The sequence below is a fragment of the Nyctibius grandis genome, chromosome 6 (assembly GCF_013368605.1).
Source record: "Nyctibius grandis isolate bNycGra1 chromosome 6, bNycGra1.pri, whole genome shotgun sequence".
NCBI lineage: Eukaryota > Metazoa > Chordata > Aves > Nyctibiiformes > Nyctibiidae > Nyctibius > Nyctibius grandis.
Genome location: NC_090663.1, coordinates 50750772 through 50770329, shown reverse-complemented (window position 1 = coordinate 50770329; position 19558 = coordinate 50750772). Strand labels below are relative to the sequence as shown.

At 40.0% G+C, this 19558-nt stretch overlaps 1 protein-coding gene across 1 annotated transcript; it reads left to right on the top strand.

Annotated features, from left to right (window-relative positions):
* Positions 1–2632: 2632 nt before the first annotated feature.
* On the top strand, positions 2633–19064 carry TDO2 (tryptophan 2,3-dioxygenase). The gene is made up of 12 exons (XM_068403931.1): positions 2633–2667; positions 3025–3130; positions 4263–4353; positions 5205–5275; positions 7010–7137; positions 12386–12572; positions 13839–13946; positions 14917–15028; positions 15153–15210; positions 15734–15813; positions 16420–16510; positions 18911–19064. The coding sequence occupies exons 1-12, from the start codon at positions 2633–2635 to the stop codon at positions 19062–19064; spliced, it is 1221 nt and encodes a 406-aa protein (XP_068260032.1).
* Positions 19065–19558: the final 494 nt, after the last annotated feature.

Genomic DNA, 19558 nt, shown 5'->3' with positions numbered 1-19558 from the left:
CAAAGTATATACAAAGTATAGAATATATTTTTGATGCTAAAAAAATTTTAAACAAATTTACTAGGTAGTATTTTTTTCCTAAATACATATTTGTTTTTTTTCTTCTCATAAAAATACAAAACTTGATCTTACCATCTTCATTCTGCATTGTGTACGAAAGTAACAGCTTACTTATTTCTAATTACCTCAGCCATGGAAAGGAATAGTTAAGTTGTTGGGGCTTTTCTAGGAACTGATTGAATATTTTGATATCAGTGTTTCATGTATGGACAGCACTGCAAAAAATATTTGTTTTTTATTTTAAATTGAAGCATGTTGTTGTACAAACATGGCTAGAGGAATGTATTTGTGGCCCAAGTGTGGACTGGAAACAAACTGCTTATGATTCTTTTTTCCAATGTCTTTTCAGTCTTCTGATGATTTGGAGAATCACATTTTTGAATCCTCTCATGTGTACCATAAGGCTCTTGGTTGCTAGTGAAATACAAGAGAAACTGATGGAAAGGCAGATATTGGTGATAAAGGACTTGGGGACACTTGGGAATGTCCTCTCAGCCACAGGGTCCTGGGGATAGCCAAGTTTTCTACATGCACCAGCACAAGAGGGCTTAAGAGGAGGAAGTGAACATGGTCATCAAGCAAGAGCAATGAGTAGTGGATGCGTTTCATTTGGATTGTCAAGATTCGCAAGTGTTACTAGGCTGGTGTTTTTTAGGATGGAGGTCTTTGGGACCCATCAGCTATGAGATCCCTAAACAGAGAGTTTGAACATGTTGTAAATACTGGAAATAACTTTCTAAATCATTGCAGTCTGGCTGATTTACTTGATTCACTGAAGCTTGTCTGTTGCTGAATCAGGAGGGAAGTTTGTATAGCGCTTGGTTCAGATAGTATCCTCAGCTAGATTTTGAGAGAGTTTGGTAACCCCGAACTAATTAAGGGTAGTATTACTTCCCAAATAGGGAGTTAATGTTTTGTTAAGCACAGAGTTTAAAAGGGCTCTGAGACTTCAAAGTCCTTTGCCTACTGGGTAGGCAATACAAAGGCTGCAAGTCAGAGGCCATTGCTCTAGAAGTTTGTTCTTCTCTGCGTCCCGCAGAAGAAACTAAAACTGCATAAGAAAACAGACAGTAACCTCTTTGGTGAGGTTAAGATTTCAATATTTTTCAACTGTCCTTATTTTTACTAAGTGCACACTCTTTCTTTGCTTGTGATGTGAGAAAAGGTAACAGAAAGTTTGATTTCACTGTGGAGGCTCAATCTGGATGTTTCAGGTGAAGGTGTATAGAAATGACAAGGTAAACCTTCCTTGTCCATGCCTTTGAGATCTGTGGATGTGAGAGATTATATTATAACATTCGTAATCAAGCTGTTTGAGGGCAAATGCGATGGTGAAAAGCACAGTTTTCAACATGTATGTGCCAGTGCACAGTCTTCACCTCCATGTCTACTTGCCTGCATCCCAAGTAGAAGTGTAGATGTGTGTGGTGAGAGGATTATTTTACTCCATCAGGTTTTAAATCATGAAGGATTGACCTTGCTGACGGGTTGCCTCAGTGGAGTCCTACTTTTCTTGTGGCTCAGCTTAGTTTCAAGCTAACATTTGTATAGCCTGACATATCGTATCTGGCTTAGCAGGGTATACATCCCATCACTCACATATTGTGTATGACTTTTTTTATGAGCCAACTACTCTTAAGTGACTATAACAGCTGAAACCACCACACAGACACCACTGAGCAGTGTCAGTCTTGCAGAGAGCAAATGGTCTCGGGTCACAGGGGCCCTGTAGCTTTGTTTGCAGTAAAACTGAGCATTAACTTTTTTTTCAGAAAAGGCTGGCAGGCAGGAAAGAAGTGCACACTAGTTACACGTTACTTCATTGAGTGTTAAGCTGATGATTAAACAGAATTGGGTAACGTTTGTCAACAAATGAGAGTGAAACTTTTGCGTGAGGAAATAAAATTAAGAAATTGTCATGAATTAAACCCCTGGAAAAATAGCATGAGATGTACATGATTATTTTTAGTTCTTCTACTTAATCTGTGTGCATTTTTTGAAAGTATGTGTATTACTTGAGATCTCTTACAAGCATTATTCAGTCTGACATAGAAATACACTCTCCTTCCCTTCCCCTCCCCTTTCCTCTTCCATATGGTTCACTTTGTAAACTTAGAAGTATCTTGATATTTTGATACAAGGGGCTGCAAGTTACAAAGCTACTTTAACAATTCCTGTATTTATTGAATTCTTTTTCTCACACACAGACCTCTCATTGGCTTACCCCTTACACCAGGCTCGGTTAGCAAAGAAGCAACTGGTGGAAACCTTGCAGTAAAAAGCACAAAAAGTGTGTGCCATAGGACAAAACAAGTATGCCAGCCATTCCTGTTTTGGCTGATTATAAAAAAAAACCTGGAGAGCCAACAACACATGAACTTATTGACCTTTGTGCTGTGACAGTTTCTGTAATTATTGAATAGCGGGGATGGGCTGAGGGCTAAGGAGAAGAATTTGGGGGTTGGCCTAGGCGGTGAGATAAGGTTACATATAAGGCAGCTGCAGCAGATTTGGGAACGCGAACGGAGTATATTCCCTGGCACACAGCTCAGCGAGTTTGGATCCCGGCATCATGAGCGGGTGCCCCTTTGCGGGGAACAACTACCTGTGAGTCCCTCATCCCTGTGCTTTGCTTCATAATGTCGGTTCAAAAGTTATAATGTTAATGTAAATTATAGAAGTTCAGAGAGGATTTAATGATTATCAACAAATAGACAGCTGTAGCTGTCACTAAAGAGAGAGAGATTATACAAGGACTTGTCTGAGCACTGGTTATTTGCTGAACTAGATGTAGTGCTACCAGCTGTTACTGTGACAAGATGTATTTCAGGTGTACTGTTTTTCTCACAAGCCTGATTTAGTGGTACATTTTCTCAATTGTAGATGCATCTGTTAGTATAAAGGCAGGTATATTCATAGTTCTTGAATTAAATAGTTTATATAATTACTTAATTTTCTTCTTAGATTTAATTTTAACAGCCTATCTTTGGAAGATGAAAAAGATGACAAATCCCAAAATGGGATAAACAAAGCCAGCAAAGGTGGACTTGTCTATGGAGACTACCTACAAGTAAGTTTAAAGCTTTGATATTTACTGCCCTGGTCACTCTGAGGACTTGAGCCAGGACCTGTGACTGATGCTTCTCCCCATCCTGCACTGACAGCAGTCAGCCAGTCAATAAGGCAGGTCTCCAAGTGCCCTTCACCTGCCTGAGCTCTCCAAGTGTACTCATGGGCACAGGCGCTGGTGTCAGCAGGGATGGTGCAGGTGGATTGTGGGGTGGCTTCTCAAACTGCAGGGAAGATGGATATTTCAGGAGTTTTGGTAGGGAATTACTGATATTGGTAAACCCAGACTGTAACGTGGTGCACCACAAAAGTCTTTCTTTGGTCTGACAGTCGCCACTTGGCAATTTCTCCACGTCAGCGTCTGTGTGCAACTTCCCCGAATTATTGCGTGAAAGCCCAGAATATTTGGCTGGAAAAATATATTGCAGAAATTGGGGGGCACAAAACTCCAAACAAATAACCTGCAACAACGAGAAGTAATTAAGAAATAAGTAAAAATAAATTGCCATAAGTAATAAAAGAATCCACACATTTCTCTTTTTTTTTTTTTTTGGTAACAGCAGAAACTGAAGTGAGTGGAATTACTCTGTGCTTGTGAACAGAAGACTACTTTGTTGACATATTATATGGAATCTAGCAAAGATTTCTTTTAAAGCAACTATGATGAAATTGTAAATTTGACTCAGTAAAAAAGTTCGTAATGCCAGAACTGAAATAACTAGTACAGACTCAAAGCAGAGCTCTTGTGCAGATATGTTATTGCATGATTACACAGAATTTTACTATAGGATCTCTGTTTTCACTGAACAATGACAGTATTGATGTAAGATCTGGAAAATGTGCTGGATATTTTGTTTTCTTGATTTTTATAATTAAAAACAATCTTTAAATGATTTTCCAAACTTTACTATTTAAGGTACCTAAATGTTCCATTTTAGGCAAGATTTTTTTGAAAATTAAAATAAAAGTGACACCTGAGACCATTTAGTCTAACTTCTCATACAATCTGGAATATGAGGCCTGTATATATTTTTAAAAATATTATCCTTAAATATGAGCTCTACACAGAAGAACTACAATTGCTAATAGCAGAATTGAGAGCTTTACAGAATAGTCTTATCTTTATTTTTAAGCTGAACAAAATATTGAATGCTCAAGAACTTCAGAGTGAGAAGAAAGGAAACAAAATCCATGATGAGCATCTTTTCATTGTGACACATCAAGGTAAGTGGCTGGGAGGAGTTCAGTGGTGGTTGATCAGCGTTTTTGCCACAGGGAGTTATTTAATGATGAAACATGCAATACACAATTTGTTTTCATTTTAGACACAATCACTACAGTTTCTCTGTCTTCTCTCTGCATTTATATTTGTGTGTATCCCTGTATCATTTCTGAGGCTGTAATCAGCTCTATTGTTAAGAAACCATAAGTGTAACCTTTGGATTTGGTAAATCAAGATTTGGGTCGTTCTGTTTCTAGAGAAATTAAGGTGATTAAATTCATTCCCTGTCTGAGTAATAGGCTGCTATGCAGTTTACTGTAGGCAAATTATGTGTGTTGGCTTGTGCCTTCTCTGAAACTTCCATCCAATTTTAACCATCTAGCGGGTGTCTAGAAGCCTGCCTTCTGGTTAGGTGCTCCCTAACTACTAATATCCACGTGTTTTGCAGGCACTGGCCTGATGATATTTTCCTGTTATTGACAGGAAATATGTAGATGACATAAAGGTTGTAAGCAGCTCTGGAATTAGCTTTTCTTGGAGTATCAGATCTAGATTTTTTCTTTCTCCCTTTTGTAATGAACATTGTGCACATCAAATATCTGATGTGTAAAACATGTTTTAAAAAAATCTGTTAGCATTCTCAACACTAGATTATTTCATGTAACAGTTTAGGTAAAGGACAGCATGCTGTGACAAGCAACACATTTGTGTATCAGCATCTCTTTATACACCAGCAGCGTAAACGTAGGCTACTCATTTCAAACCAAAATGTAAGAATTTTATTTCTTCAATGCTATGAAGAAAAAACAAAGTAATGTTGAAGTTAATGCTAACAATGCCTTTCTTGTTGTAGCTTATGAACTTTGGTTTAAACAGATTCTGTGGGAAATGGACTCTGTGCGGGTGATCTTTCAAAATGGCCACGTAAGTTAAGAGCAAATATTAATTTTGGGTAAATCCAGCTGTCTCTTTCTCTTGCTTCTTGCCTTCCAGCCTGATATATTTGGGTGTACTAAAGCAACTTATGCTCTTTTTAAAAAACAGCATCAAAAAACCCCAATGAAATTTGGCTGAGTGGCTCTTATATCCTGATAGTGCAGACTGATCTGCAAAATCTTATTTCCTCCTGAAGTCTGCCTTTTGTGTAGATTATTCTCCAAGACCAATTCCATTGGCCAAAATGCTCTCATACTCTCCTACTAGTACTGGATAACCAGAAACTTAAGTGGGAATATTCTACTGCAGAAAAAGCATGCTCAGAGGCAAAACTGAAAACCAGAGGGCTAACAGGTGTTTTTATGTTGAAAAGTCACTTCTGCCTTTGTTCAATTGTTTTGAAGTCTACATACTACATCCTTCCATCCAGTATCTGCTATGCAAAAAGAAAACCTCTTTTTGGTAGTTGTGTATTAAGTCCGACAGAAAAGCTATAATCAAAATCACCATGTACAATTGTATGAGAATTTCTGAAAATCACAAATATAACAGAAATATTTTTAACATCTCTAAACATCTGTCCAAACCTCATAACAACAGATAACAAAGGAAAACTCCTGATCTGATACTACATACACAAAAAAAGGCTGACTGCATGTAATTTGAGAAATACCTTGAATAACATCACGAGTATGTGTCTATGAAGAAAATTTGAAAGTAGACCAGAATGAAAGAAGGAACTGTTTTATCATAATGTCCAATGAAAATGTTCTTTGTTGTTCTCTACATTCATAATTTTGTTGGCTTTTTAGTTGAACATTATATCAAATTATAACCGATCAAAATCAGTTCTTAAGTAGAATAATTTTTCATCATTTATTTTTGTGAAAAATGAACCTTTGCTTATAATCAGAATTTGAAATGTCAGTGTTAAAGTTAAGTAGACAGCAAGACGATTAAGGAAATGGTTATCATCTTTCATTTCTGTAGTTTGATATTTCCTGGTTGTGTGCCCTGGTCTTAGAGAGAAATTTAATCCCACTGAGGCTAACCGGAATTTTATCAGGCTCCTCTGCAAGCAAAGTGTTCAACTTAGCCAGAAGAGAGCTTCTCTGTTTTCCATTCAATATTTTCTATTTCCCATCAGATGCAGTGTTGTCTGTTGTCCTCTTCTTGCTAATGCACATCTCTGATGAACATCTTTTTAGATATGCTGTCCTGACGTACCTCTCAGATTATTCTGCTTCTCAGCTTTTAAGTACTTTCACACCTGCCTTATGACTTGTTCCTTCACAATAGCAGAAATGATTATAGAAGTGATTAGAATAGAAAGCATAATATAATTATCATATGATTAAAAATAGCATTGTAATAATTGGAAATGATCATGATATAAATGATTTTGGTCTAGAATTTAATTTGTTGTGGTGACTTCTATTTCAGTCAAAAATGTAGAAAAGAAAAAAAATCCTATATATTTGGCCTAGTTGTAATGTATCATCAGTCAGAGAAAAACAGATTTCAATCTTTGAAAACTACAGTTTCAGTTTTCAGTTAAAAACGGGGCCCTCTATTCAATATGAGATTCTGCTGCTATGGATTTCATGTGGAAAGGACTTGGGAACTATAGCAGTGTACAACAATGAAAAAACCTGAAATAAATAGATAGCATATAAAGAGAACAACATTCTGTCTGGTTATGTTCTTTATTTTTTTCTCCAGGTAAGAGATGAGAGGAACATGCTGAAGGTTATTACTCGAATGAACAGAATTTCAATGATTCTGAAATTACTTGTGGAACAGTTCTCCGTTTTGGAAACTATGACTGCATTGGACTTCTTTGATTTCAGGTAAATACTCACTATTCCTCCACAGTAATCCACGAGCTGGTAATTCCCATCCTTAGAACTGATTGTGAATTTTGCATGTGCCCTGGCAGCTTGTGGTACATGCATCATTCAGCAAGGTGAGAGCATATCTTAAAGAGGCAACTGCAACATTAGAGTGCAAGGGTCAATTAAGAAGTTGAGCTTGAGTGTGAGTCCAGGATGTTCTGCAAAGAAGTACAAATTAATTGTTGATGTTTATGTATAGTGCTGCTGAATGGCTTCAGAGTAAAAAGTTAAAATGATAGAAACAATCGAAATAGCTCATGGTTCCGTTAACAATTTACTTGAAACTTACCCCTGTGCAGTTGCAGCCATATTCTATGGCAAATCATAGAAGTGCTTGGGTGAGAGAAATGCACTCTCTGTAGATGATCAAATAGATATTTCAGCCGTCTTGTTTTGCATAGTGTTTCCTTGCTTCATGTTTTCAGTGGGTCTGCAGTACTGGAGGCTTCAAGTGGCTGAAGGAAGCATTGCTGTCTCTTCTTTCTCCCCTATAATTTCTGCTTGACAGTAGCTGCCCAATGCATTGTTGGGCTGGTGGTTGGTAGCTCTTCTGCCCAGGCTTGCTTTGGGATCCCTTGGCCTGCCTCGCTTCTCCCATGGCATTTCTATGTCTTCCTTCACTTCAGCTGTGTCCTTCCACTACACTACCATGAGTGACAGCTTCATCCACTGTCCACCTTCCTGTTCTTGTTCTGCTTGTGTCCCTGACCTGTCCGACTCGTGACCTCAGTGCCATCCCGCATCCCACCCACTTCTGCATTGTTTCAGTACCCTTTCCTTTCTGTCTTTTAATGTTCCCTAACTAAAAAGTACATGGAACTACAATTTTGCTTCTCTTGGAAATTTCAAACATCTGTATCATCTAGCATTACGCTATAGCAGAGGAAATCCATGGGATAATCATCTGTTTTGATGCATTCTTGCTTCTGCTTTTCAACAACAAACTTTCATTTGATAAGCAAACATAAGATCAAATCAATGATCTGTTTCTGCCAAATCTTACATTTGCAATTCAGAGTGCATTACAATTATCTAGCAATGTGAGATTTCAGCTTACTTTTATTAATCATTTTTTTCAGCATGGTCATGCGATTTAACTCTGAAAGAATCCCATTAACGAATCCCTCAAATGAAAGCCAGTAAATGTTTTTGTGAACATCATTCTGTTGTACACATAGCAATTATTCTTTATAACAAGCCTATTTAAAATGCGTTCATGTGCACTTCAATGATGTGGAAATGGGACAATGACAATGGGACACTCTTTTACAACTATAACCTGTTAGGGAGGGATGGGATCCACCTGTCTAAAAGAGGCAAGTGAATCTTTGGCACAGGCTGGCCAACTTGGTGAGGAGGGCTTTAAACTGAAGGACTTAGGGGGAGGGGTCCAGAGCGGTAATGCTCATGCCATTGCCTCTATTGGGGGAATAAGCCAGGCCAATCAGAGCAGGGAGAAAGGTTCCTTAGCTGCCTCCCAAGATAGGAACAAGATGGCCAACCGCCTCAAGGGTATGTATAGATATCACGGATCCTCTTGCGCCTCTCCTGGGAAACCTGCATGCTTGGCTACCTCTCTGAAATGCTTGTATACCAATGCATGCAGTATGGGGAATAAACAAGAAGAATTAGAGATCTATGTGAGGTCGCAGGGCCATGATCTCATTGCAATTACAGAGACATGGTGGGATAGCTCTCATGACTGGAATGCTGTCATGGATGGGTACGTACTTTTTAGGAAGGACAGGCCAGCAAGGCGAGGAGGTGGAGTTGCCCTTTATGTGAGAGAGCAACTGGAATGTATCGAGCTGAGCCTAGGGAAGAATGAAGAACAAGTAGAGAGCCTATGGGCAAGAATTAAGGGGCAGGCTAACACGGGTGACAGTGTTGTGGGGGTTTACTATAGGCCACCTGATCAGGAAGAGGAAGTAGATGAGGCCTTCTACAGACAGCTGGCAGTAGCCTCGCGATCGCAGGCCCTAGTTCTCATGGGAGACTTCAATCACCCTGATATCTGCTGGAGAGACAACATAGCTAGGCACCCACAGTCCAGGAGGTTCCTGCCGAGCATTGATGATAACTTTTTGACACAGGTGGTGGAGGAGCCAACACGGAGAGATGCTCTGCTAGACCTTGTGTTAACAAATAACGAAGGTCTGGTTGGAGATGTGAAAGTTGGGGGTAGCCTGGGTTGTAGCGACCACAAGATGGTGGAGTTCAGGATCCTGCGTGGAGGAAGCAAGGCAATAAGTGGGACCACAACCCTGGACTTCAGGAGAGCTGACTTTGGCCTCTTCAAGGACCTGCTTGGGTGTATCCCATGGGTTAGGGCTCTGGAGGGCAGGGGGGTCCATGAGAGCTGGTCAATATTCAAACATCACTTCCTCCAAGCTCAAGATCGGTGCATCCCTATGAGTAAGAAATCAAGCAAAGGGGGCAGGAGACCTGCCTGGATGAACAAAGAGCTTCTGACAATACTGAAATGGAAGAAGGAAGTCTATGGAATGTGGAAAAAGGGACAGACCACTTGGGAGGAATACAGAAAGGTTGTCAGAGTATGCAGGGAGGCAACAAGGAAGGCCAAGGCCCACTTGGAACTAAATCTGGCAAGGGACATCAAGGACAACAAGAAGGGCTTCTTCAAGTACATCAGCAGCAAAAGGAAGACTAGGGAAAACGTGGCCCCACTGCTGAATGAGGAGGGTACCCTGGTGACGGAGGATGCAGAGAAGGCGGAGTTACTGAATGCTGCCTTTGCCTCAGTCTTTACTACTAAGGCCAGCCCTCAAGAATCCCAGACCCTGGAGGTTCAAGAGAAAGTCTGGAGAAAGGAAGACTTTCCCTTGGTTGAGGAGGATCAAGTTAGAGATCACTTAGACAAACTGGACACCCACAAATCTATGGGCCCCGATGGGATGCACCCACGAGTGTTGAGGGAACTGGCAGATGTTATTGCCCAGCCACTCTCTATCATCTTTGAAAGGTCATGGAAAACAGGAGAGGTTCCTGAGGACTGGAGGAAGGCCAATGTCACTCCAGTCTTTAAAAAGGGTAAGAAGGAGGACCCAGGCAACTACAGGCCGGTCAGACTCACCTCCATCCCTGGAAAGATGATGGAGCAGCTCATTCTGGATGCCATCTCTAAGCATGTGGAGAAGGTCATCAGAAGTAGTCAACATGGATTCACCAAGGGGAAATCATGCTTGATCAATCTGATAGCCTTCTATGACGACATGACTGGCTGGGTTGATGAGGGGAGAGCAGTGGATGTTATCTACCTTGACTTCAGCAATGCTTTTGACACTGTATCCCATAACATCCTCATAGAAAAGCTCAAGAAGTGTAGCTTGGATGAGTGCACAGTGAGGTGGATCGAGAACTGGCTGAACAACAGAGCCCAGAGGGTTGTGATCAGCGGTGCTCAGTCTAGTCGGAGGCCTGTGGCTAATGGTGTTCCCCAGGGGTCAGTACTAGGCCCAGTCCTGTTTAACTTATTCATCAATGACCTGGATGAAGGAACAGAGTGTACACTCAGCAAATTTTCTGATGACACAAAACTGGGAGGAGTGGCCGATACACCAGAAGGCTGTGCTGCCATTCAGCGAGACCTGGACAGGCTGGAGAGCTGGGCAGAGAGGAACCTCATGAAGTTTAACAAAAGCAAGTGTAGAGTCCTGCACCTTGGGAGGAATAACCTCATGCACCAGTACAGGTTGGGGGCTGATCTACTGGAGAGCAGCTCTGCAGAGAAGGACCTGGGTGTTCTGGTGGACTACAAGTTCACCATGGGCCAGCAGTGTGCCCTTGTGGCCAGGAAGGCCAATGGTATCCTGGGGTGAATTAGGAAGAGTGTGGCCAACAGGTCAAGGGAGGTTATCCTGCCCCTCTACACAGCCCTGATGAGGCCACATCTGGAGTACTGTGTCCAGTTCTGGGCCCCCCAGTTCAAGAAAGATAAGGAATTACTGGAGAGAGTCCAGCAAAGGGCTACAAAGATGATCAAAGGACTGGAGCACCTTTCTTATGAGGAGAGGCTGAGAGCTGGGTCTGTTCAGCTTGGAGAAGAGAAGACTGAGAGGGGATTTTATCAACACTTACAAATACCTTAGGGGTGGGTGTCAAGAGGAGGGGGCCAGACTCTTCTCAGTGGTGCCTAGTGAGAGGACAAGGGGCAATGGGCACAAGCTGAAACATGGGAAGTTCCATCTGAATATGAGGAGGAACTTCTTTACTTTGAGGGTGGCAGAGCACTGGAACAGGCTGCCCAGGGAGGTTGTGGAGTCTCCTTCTCTGGAGATATTCAAAACCCGCCTGGACGCAACCCTGTGCAACATGCTCTAGGTGAACCTGCTTTGGCAGGGGGTTGGACTAGATGATCTCCAGAGGTCCCTTCCAACCCTTAACCATTCTGTGATTCTGTGAAATTTTTGTAACAGCTCTTTGGGCTGTCTATGAGGAGCGGCTTGGGGAACTGGGATTATTTAGCCTGGAGAAAAAGGCTCAGGAGAGACCTTATTGCTCTCTACAAATACCTGAAAGGAGGTTATAGTGGGGTGGGGGCTGGCCTCTTCTGCCAGGCAACTAGTGACAGGACTAGAGGACATGGCCTCAAGCTGCGCCAGGGGAGGTTCAGGTTAGACATTAGGAAAAATTTCTTCACAGAAAGGGTTATTGGGCATTGGAATGGGCTACCCGGGGAGGTGGTGGAGTCACCATCCCTGGAGGTGTTTAAGAAAAGACTGGATGTGGCACTTAGTGCCATGGTCTAGTTGACACAGTGGTATCAGGTCTAAGGTTGGACTCGATGATCTCAGAGGTCTCTTCCAACCTACTTGATTCTGTGATTCTGTGAAGCTGCTTGCTCTGTCTGGAAAGGAAATTACATTCACTGATGTTTCCTCCTATACATCACACAGGCAAAGCTGCCATTTTAAAACATAGTACAAACATAAATATGTGTATATATGTGTGCATGCACAAACAATATATAGCTAGGAAATTATAATATGTTACACATACATTGTAGTTGCATTAAAATAGCTTGTTTTTTTTCTTAATTGCAATCATATAAAAAATGCTCAGATATCTATTTGATATTCTTCAAATGTGAAATACGTATTTTTTTATTTTGTTGAGAACCACAGAATCCCATCATTGTAAAATAATATCCTGTATTTTTGTATCTTTTCTTCTGTTCCCAAAGATACTACCTAAGCCCAGCCTCAGGTTTTCAGAGCCTGCAGTTTCGCTTGCTAGAGAACAAAATCGGTGTTCCCCAAAGTCTGAGAGTCCCCTATAACAGAAGGCATTATCGTGATAACTTCAAGGGCCAGGATTATGAACTACTGCTTAAATCAGAGCAAGAACCAACGCTACTGCAACTCGTGGAGGTAACAATGTCTGTCTTAGACCTTGCTTTGTTTCCGCAAAGGCAAGGACCAAGAATGTCCTTCATTGGCGTCAGTGACAAATTCTTCTTCCTTGAGAGAAGCAAGCATGCTGGCAATTTCCCAGTCAGTTGTGTTTGGGATTCTTACCAAATTTTGTATGAAAGAGAGTTAGTAATTAGTAAACCAACTGATTTTTCCCACCATTTCCTCTTGTCTGAAAAGCTTGACTGTTAAACTAGTAAACTGCATTGTGGAAGTATGAGCTAAGAATATAAATGTACTGTTTCTTTCTCATTGTTTTTCATGATCATAAACCCTTTTTAGAAGAAAACTTTAAAAATACTTCCACTGTTAGTGATGGCTACTACAGAGGTTAAAAAAAGAAAAGGAAAAATGACAACCCAAAACAGAAAGGAGAAAAGATGTTTAACAAATGTGTCATTATCACTTACTTTGATTTAATGACTTTGTCTCAAAGTTATGAATGACTCACAGTAATTTCTCTCCCTTATTGTTTTCATACAGAAAATTAACATAAGTTTTTAAAGAATAATGCAGTATAAACCTCAATAAAAGCATACACTCTTATCAGCCCTATCCATTTGTCTAATGACACCTGATACTGAATATAAAAGAATTTTTCTAGCTTTTATTCATTTGTTAAGACTTCATACTCTTGTATCTTTCAGATGAGGAGCTAGACTAAGTGATCCCTAAAAGGAGTTTGACTATAAAGTTTCCTAATTTTTCCCCTCTTAATTTCATTCCTGTTATTAAAAGGAAATCAAAGAGAAAGCTTTGCCAACTGTCAAGTAAATTTGTGTCTTGTATCATCACGTATTGTGGTGTAAGTTAATGAGAGACTGCTTGATCAGTACTCAGATTGTCTGACATGATAAAAACTGGTAGTATAGGTGGTTCTGTATCTTGCTTCCAAGATTTATCTTTACAATTATCCTATATATGTAGAATAAGATTGTTTTTCTGTATCTACAAGGGAGCTGGTTTTAAAGATACTCATAGAATGAGACAGCTTTTGTCTTCCAACACTGTCATTTAACCTGAAACCTGTGGGTGTGTTTGCATGGCCGCATTATGCAGGTATAAATCATCTATGTTGGACGTGCTTACTCCAGCAATAAGCACCTCTACAGGATATTCAATGAGAACAATTGTAGCAGTATAATTTATGTTGCTATAACTTGTAACTCTAGGGTAATGCACTTGCATTGTTAATATTTGAACACATTATTATTATTATTAAAGGCATGGCTGGAAAGAACTCCAGGACTCGATGCAGAAGGATTTGATTTCTGGGGACAATTTGAAGTGAATGTTTTAAAAGGTCTAGAAGAGGAATTTGCCTTGGTGCAGGTATATAATGTAGTCTTGATCTCCCTATAAGCAGAGACAGCTGGCAAAATGACATCCTGACATAAATTTGACTTTTGGCCCACTCATAGTTTCTCACTCATTTTACTTAATCTTCAGCAGCCTCTATCTGCAACAAGCAGAAAAAATTGCACACTTTTCCAGGAAATCTGAGTAAGTTTGTAATTTGACATCTAAGACTGTTTAAAGCGTGTGATACATGGATGATTTTGATATTGCAAAAGGAAAAGGATAGTGTCAATGGAAGGGCTGAAATTGGTTTTACTGAAACTACAGACTACACCTTTAGTTAGTACTTGCATCTACAGTTCAGAGTAAAACTCCACAAAGTTTGGGCCCATGGCTGTATAAACAGCCCATTCCTATTTAACAGGATGTGGCAATTTGCTGCTATGTGATCATTTGAATTACACTGGCAAATAAGCACAAGAAAATCCCCAAATATTGTTAAGACCTGTAGCTTTAAGTACATTTTAATGGAAAAACCACCATAACATAATAATTGATTAATTTCCTGAGAATATCTGTTTACAACTTTCTAACTTATCTAAATTTTTTAATTTACAATTTTCTTATCCATAGCTGTGCAAGGATGTCTTCTTTTTGCCTTGAAAAGAAATAATAAAATAATCAAACTTCAAACAAATGAAGATTAAGTGTTTTTAAGGCCTCTAGACCTCAGGAAAAGTGATAAGGTGCCAGTTTCTTTGAACATTCTTTGAACACATGAATTGTGTTGACAGCTACTCGATTGTACATTTTGTGGTAATTGTGTTTTTTAAAGGACAGTGACTCAGTGACTCATCAATCTTGTTTGAAAATAGAGTTCTTACATTTAAGATGTAAACTTACAGAGTATTTATGATGAAAATAGAAATTACATCATGGGTCATTCAAGCACTTAATTTTCCCTATTGAATTCTAAAACCTGTTTTTGTTTTAAATATTAAAGGCCAAACCAGAATCAGAAGAAAAAGATGACTTATTATCTGAATTCCAAAAACAGAAAGATGTATTACTTTCGTTATTTGATGAAAAACGCCATGAGCACCTGCTTAGTAAAGGTAGATTGTATTAATATATGTCACTATGCACTTTTTATTTTTTATACATGATACATATTATCATGTAATAGCATTAAATTTGCAGGAGAACGAGTGACAAACTAAGGACACTTCTATCTTGCAGGAGAAAGACGACTGTCTTACAAAGCACTGAAGGGTGCCTTAATGATCTACTTCTACAGGTGATGTTCGAATATATATCTTTAATGCTTACTGGCAAGAGGAGAGGTGAAGGTTAAGGACAGCAGCACACATTTATTTAGGCTGGAATAGGCCTTGGAAAGTAACCTAGTCCAACCCTCCACAAAAACAAAGATTAGTTATATCCAACTTGAAGGTCAAATCAGGCTGCTCATGGCTGTGTCCAGTTGAGTTTTGAATATCTTCAAGGATGGAGGCTACACAGCCTCTCCAGGCAGACAGTTTGTGTCTGACCAGATGCTGCTCTGCAGATTGAAACTAGCAAATGCATTGTTCAAACTGTTCTACAAAGTGTCCTAGAAAGATTTATTTTTTCAAGTATGAAGGAAAAGGCACAGATCAAGACTTACACGGCAGAAGTATTTGTTAGAATATCTACTGCTATTTCAATACCAATTTTGGAAAAATACACATTAAGTCACTGTTACGCATTGGTGAAGATATACTTTTGAGAAATACAGCATATCCTAAGAGGTCTCATTGTCTTCTCTTTCATTTTCCAAGGGAGGAGCCTCGTTTTCAGGTTCCCTTTCAGCTTCTGACCTCCCTTATGGACATCGATGTGCTCATGACCAAATGGAGATGTGAGTTCCACTTTTTGACGGTGACACTCCCTCTTTTAGATGCAAGTAAACTGTTTCACCCTCTTTTAGACAAGTTATACCCAGAGTTTTAGAACTGAGCTTCTGAATTCATCCTTCAGGAATCACTTTTTTTTTGTTTGTACTTCGGCCAAGAGGAAAGATGAGCAGCTGCTTCTGTGATCATTAGATACATAGGTATAGCTATCACTTCGATGACATGCTTTAAGTCAGGTGAACAATTTTTTTGAAGGGACAGATATATATTTTCCAATGTCTGCCAAAACGTCATCATGACAGCTCTTCGTATGCAAACATTCCTTCTGCTCCTTCCCTATCTAGACATCCATAAATGAATGTATTAATTCTGTATTAACAGAGCATAATAATGTATAATAATTAGTTTATTCATTCTGTAATAACAATAATTTTATATTAGTTGCCTGAACAGTAGCATAATTAACTCCTGCATTGCTGAAGACCTAGTAGTTCTGTATCTCTGTAAAGATCTCTGTATGATCTTTAATATTGCACTGATGCACCTTGATGTGACCCTTTGGTTATATGTTAACACTGAACACATGCCACGTCTTCTCCTGTGTTACTTAGATAACCACGTCTGCATGGTGCACAGAATGATTGGCAGCAAGGCTGGCACTGGAGGCTCATCAGGCTACCAGTATTTGCGCTCAACAGTGAGGTAAGAACAATACGTTTCCCTCATTACCTGCAATAATGCAGTTTGTAGATATCCTAATGCCAGGAGACAGATTTCAGATGGCTCACTGGAGGCCAGACGGCTGTTGTTTCTCTTTTGGGACTCTAGCATTTCCTCTTGGTTGTTGTACATTTACTTATCAGGTTGACATATATAAATCCAAGCCTTTTGGGGCAAAAAGAACTCGTTTTGATCACTCATGCAAAGTGCCATTTATAATTCTCAGTCAAGGGATACAGGCATTACTGTAACAGCAATAATATTACTCCTGCATTGTTTAGTTTGTGTGCAAGCTAGGCCAAGTTAATGAGCTGTTGCAGGCTGGAAGTGAGTCCTGTCTACTGTGCAACTGATGACAGTTTCTTTACTCCTTAGCATGACCTCTAATCATACAACCTAAGGTACTCCAATTTAGGATTGAATATATTCTTAAAGTAATTAATACTGATAGTAATTAAGACTCTCAAGCTGTGTAGGCAACAATCAGGAATATATTTCCTTCTGTTGGATGAAGCAGAAAAGGAATTTAAAAGGGATGTCTGGGGCCTGAGCACAGAACTCTCTGAATGGGTAGAACTCTTTTTACACAAAATTTGAAGATTCAGCTAGTTAGACAATTCAAGCCTTTTAGCTGCAACTATGTCCTAACAGTCCTGAACATTATGACAAAAAACACAAGGATATTTAAAATGTCATCTTCTAAAAGGACCTTCTTTGAGGTTTGTTTTCAAAAGAAACCATACATAGCGAGTGACTGTATGGCTGTGGGCAATGATTCCCATCACAACCATCGTAACAGAGGGTGGAATAGAAAGCAGACAGATTGAATTGAAAGATTAAAGGTTCACTGTCTTTTTCAGCAAGCCTTCTCACTCATCCTTAATTTCAGGTTAACATTCTTCCTAAATTCTCCTTCGTATCTACCACAAGAGAGGAGGTTTGGAGCTTATAGCCTACACGCTCTGCATTTTCAGAAGATGTGACTATAGCAACCATATTTCCTTTTCAAGTCTAATCTGCTATGCCCCAGAAACAGTTAGGATTGGATTTTTACTCTGGAATATTCAGGAGGGTTAGTGCAGAAACCTTATTAAATAAATAATAAGGTTTAATTGTATCATTTCTCCTCTGCCATCGGACACTGCTGGTGGAGTATAGGATTGAAGGCCACAAAAAAGCTAGGTGGTGATTTTTACCCTGGAACAGTGGTTGAAATGGTAATTTGAAGTTTGTTTCTCCCACTGTTAACATAACCACTGCTTTTGATCCCAAAGAAGAGCTAGAGCAGACCTGGGCACACATTGCTGCAGGTGTGGAGATTTCAGCACCTGATACCTTGCAATGAGAGTTGACTTGTTAGATCTCCTCCTGTTCCTCTTAGACAATCCCAGGCCCATACTCTTATGCTGTACCTGGTTTTGCCATGTGCAAACATGGATTTTCACGGGTTTTGGGGGGGCTCTGCCTGGACTCAGAGACCCAGATCCAGGGAGTCATTCTGGAAGGTCATCCACATGATGACCAAAGAACAGAAGCCATCCAGGTAGCCTGTGTAGTCAGCTGGGGAGGCAGGGAGAGAAAGGCTCTGTCTATCTGGAGCTGGATGGGTGCACAGAGCTCAAAAATAATTGCCAGCTTTGGATTTCAGCAGAGCATCATGCTCGATGTGCTTATTCTTAGGGGGAGCTTCCACGGGTCTTCCTTCGCCCGTGGCTCCAAGAAGAGTTGGCCACATATCTAGTTGTCACTTTCTAAGCCCCCGTTTCTTGAAGATGATCCCCCCTTTTGCCAGCTGGTAGATTTGAGCCCAGCCTGCCCGAGGTAATGCCAGACCTTGTGCTTTTGTACTGCACTGTGTAAAATGGCTTAGGGAAGAGTCAGCCCCAGCAAAAAAAGGAGGTGGGTTTGGTTGTGGAGCCCAGAGCTGATAGGTCTGTGCTGTGTGCTGGATGAGTACATACCAGAAGGGTGACAGCCAGGTGCTAGGGGAACATTTGATTTTTAGCCAAAACACGCTCTCGTAAAAGCATCTGGGGAGCAATTCCTTGCAGCATGTGTATGTTCATCCTGGTCCTGATTGTGCAGCGTGCCTGGCCATCAGTGTGTCCACGGGACTCGGTCAGATGTCTGTGGGTAGTAATTAACTCGCCATTTAGCATTGAGTTTTAATGCTTCTGAGCGAGCCTGGCTCTTGGATTACTGTTTTTTCATCGTGGTCCATTCAGAAAGCTTGCTTCAGGATCTGGTTCTACCTGTTGAAAGAATTTATTATAAAAGATATTGAGAGCTTTGTCTTGTTTCATTTACAGAAAGAGATGGAATGATTCCTGAGGCCTTCTGTGCCGGTATCACAGTATTAATGGTTCCAATTGTCTTTTTCAGTGACAGATACAAGGTGTTTGTGGATTTGTTCAATCTTTCAACGTTTCTAGTGCCAAGACACTGGATACCAAAGATGAACCCAACCATTCACAAATTCCTTTACACGGCAGAATACTGTGACAGCTCCTATTTTAGCAGTGATGACTCTGACTAGCCTGCCTTTCTAGACAGGTTGCTGTAAAGAACTTCAGGACTTTCACCTTGAGTGGTGCTACCCCTCAAATATAACAGCTATTCTCATGCAGTGTGGGTGTGTAAATATGTATTTATGTATGACAGCTATGTGAATAGTATGATTGGCTTATGGAAGAAACTTAATTGCTTGTAGAAAAAATAATCTGTATTGAGTTAGCCTATATTAACACTAAAATGATACCCCCATTCAACTCAATGACCGATTTAACTCTTACTTGGCTTCTTAAAATCTACACCTACAGAGAGGGAGAAAATTACACAGAATTATCATGATTATGTCTCATTTGTACATATTTTTGTATTTCTTTCTTTGCCTAATGGCTGTTATTAATTTACTTCTAGCTGAGGACATAGTTAGTCTCATCACCTTCAGAAGAATATTAGTTTCTGAGCTCTAGTGGAATTTCAAAAGGAATTTTGGACTAAGAGTTTCAAAACCTAGATTTAAAAAAA

What these genes read in the sequence shown, in the direction of transcription:
- TDO2 (XM_068403931.1), top strand. Translation starts at nt 2,633, where the DNA reads ATGAGCGGGTGCCCCTTTGCGGGGAACAACTACCT. An exon ending in TCTATGGAGACTACCTACAA is followed by an intron (nt 3,131 to 4,262) that starts GTAAGTTTAAAG and finishes TTTATTTTTAAG; the next exon opens with CTGAACAAAATATTGAATGC. An exon ending in TTAATGATCTACTTCTACAG is followed by an intron (nt 15,211 to 15,733) that starts GTGATGTTCGAA and finishes TCATTTTCCAAG; the next exon opens with GGAGGAGCCTCGTTTTCAGG.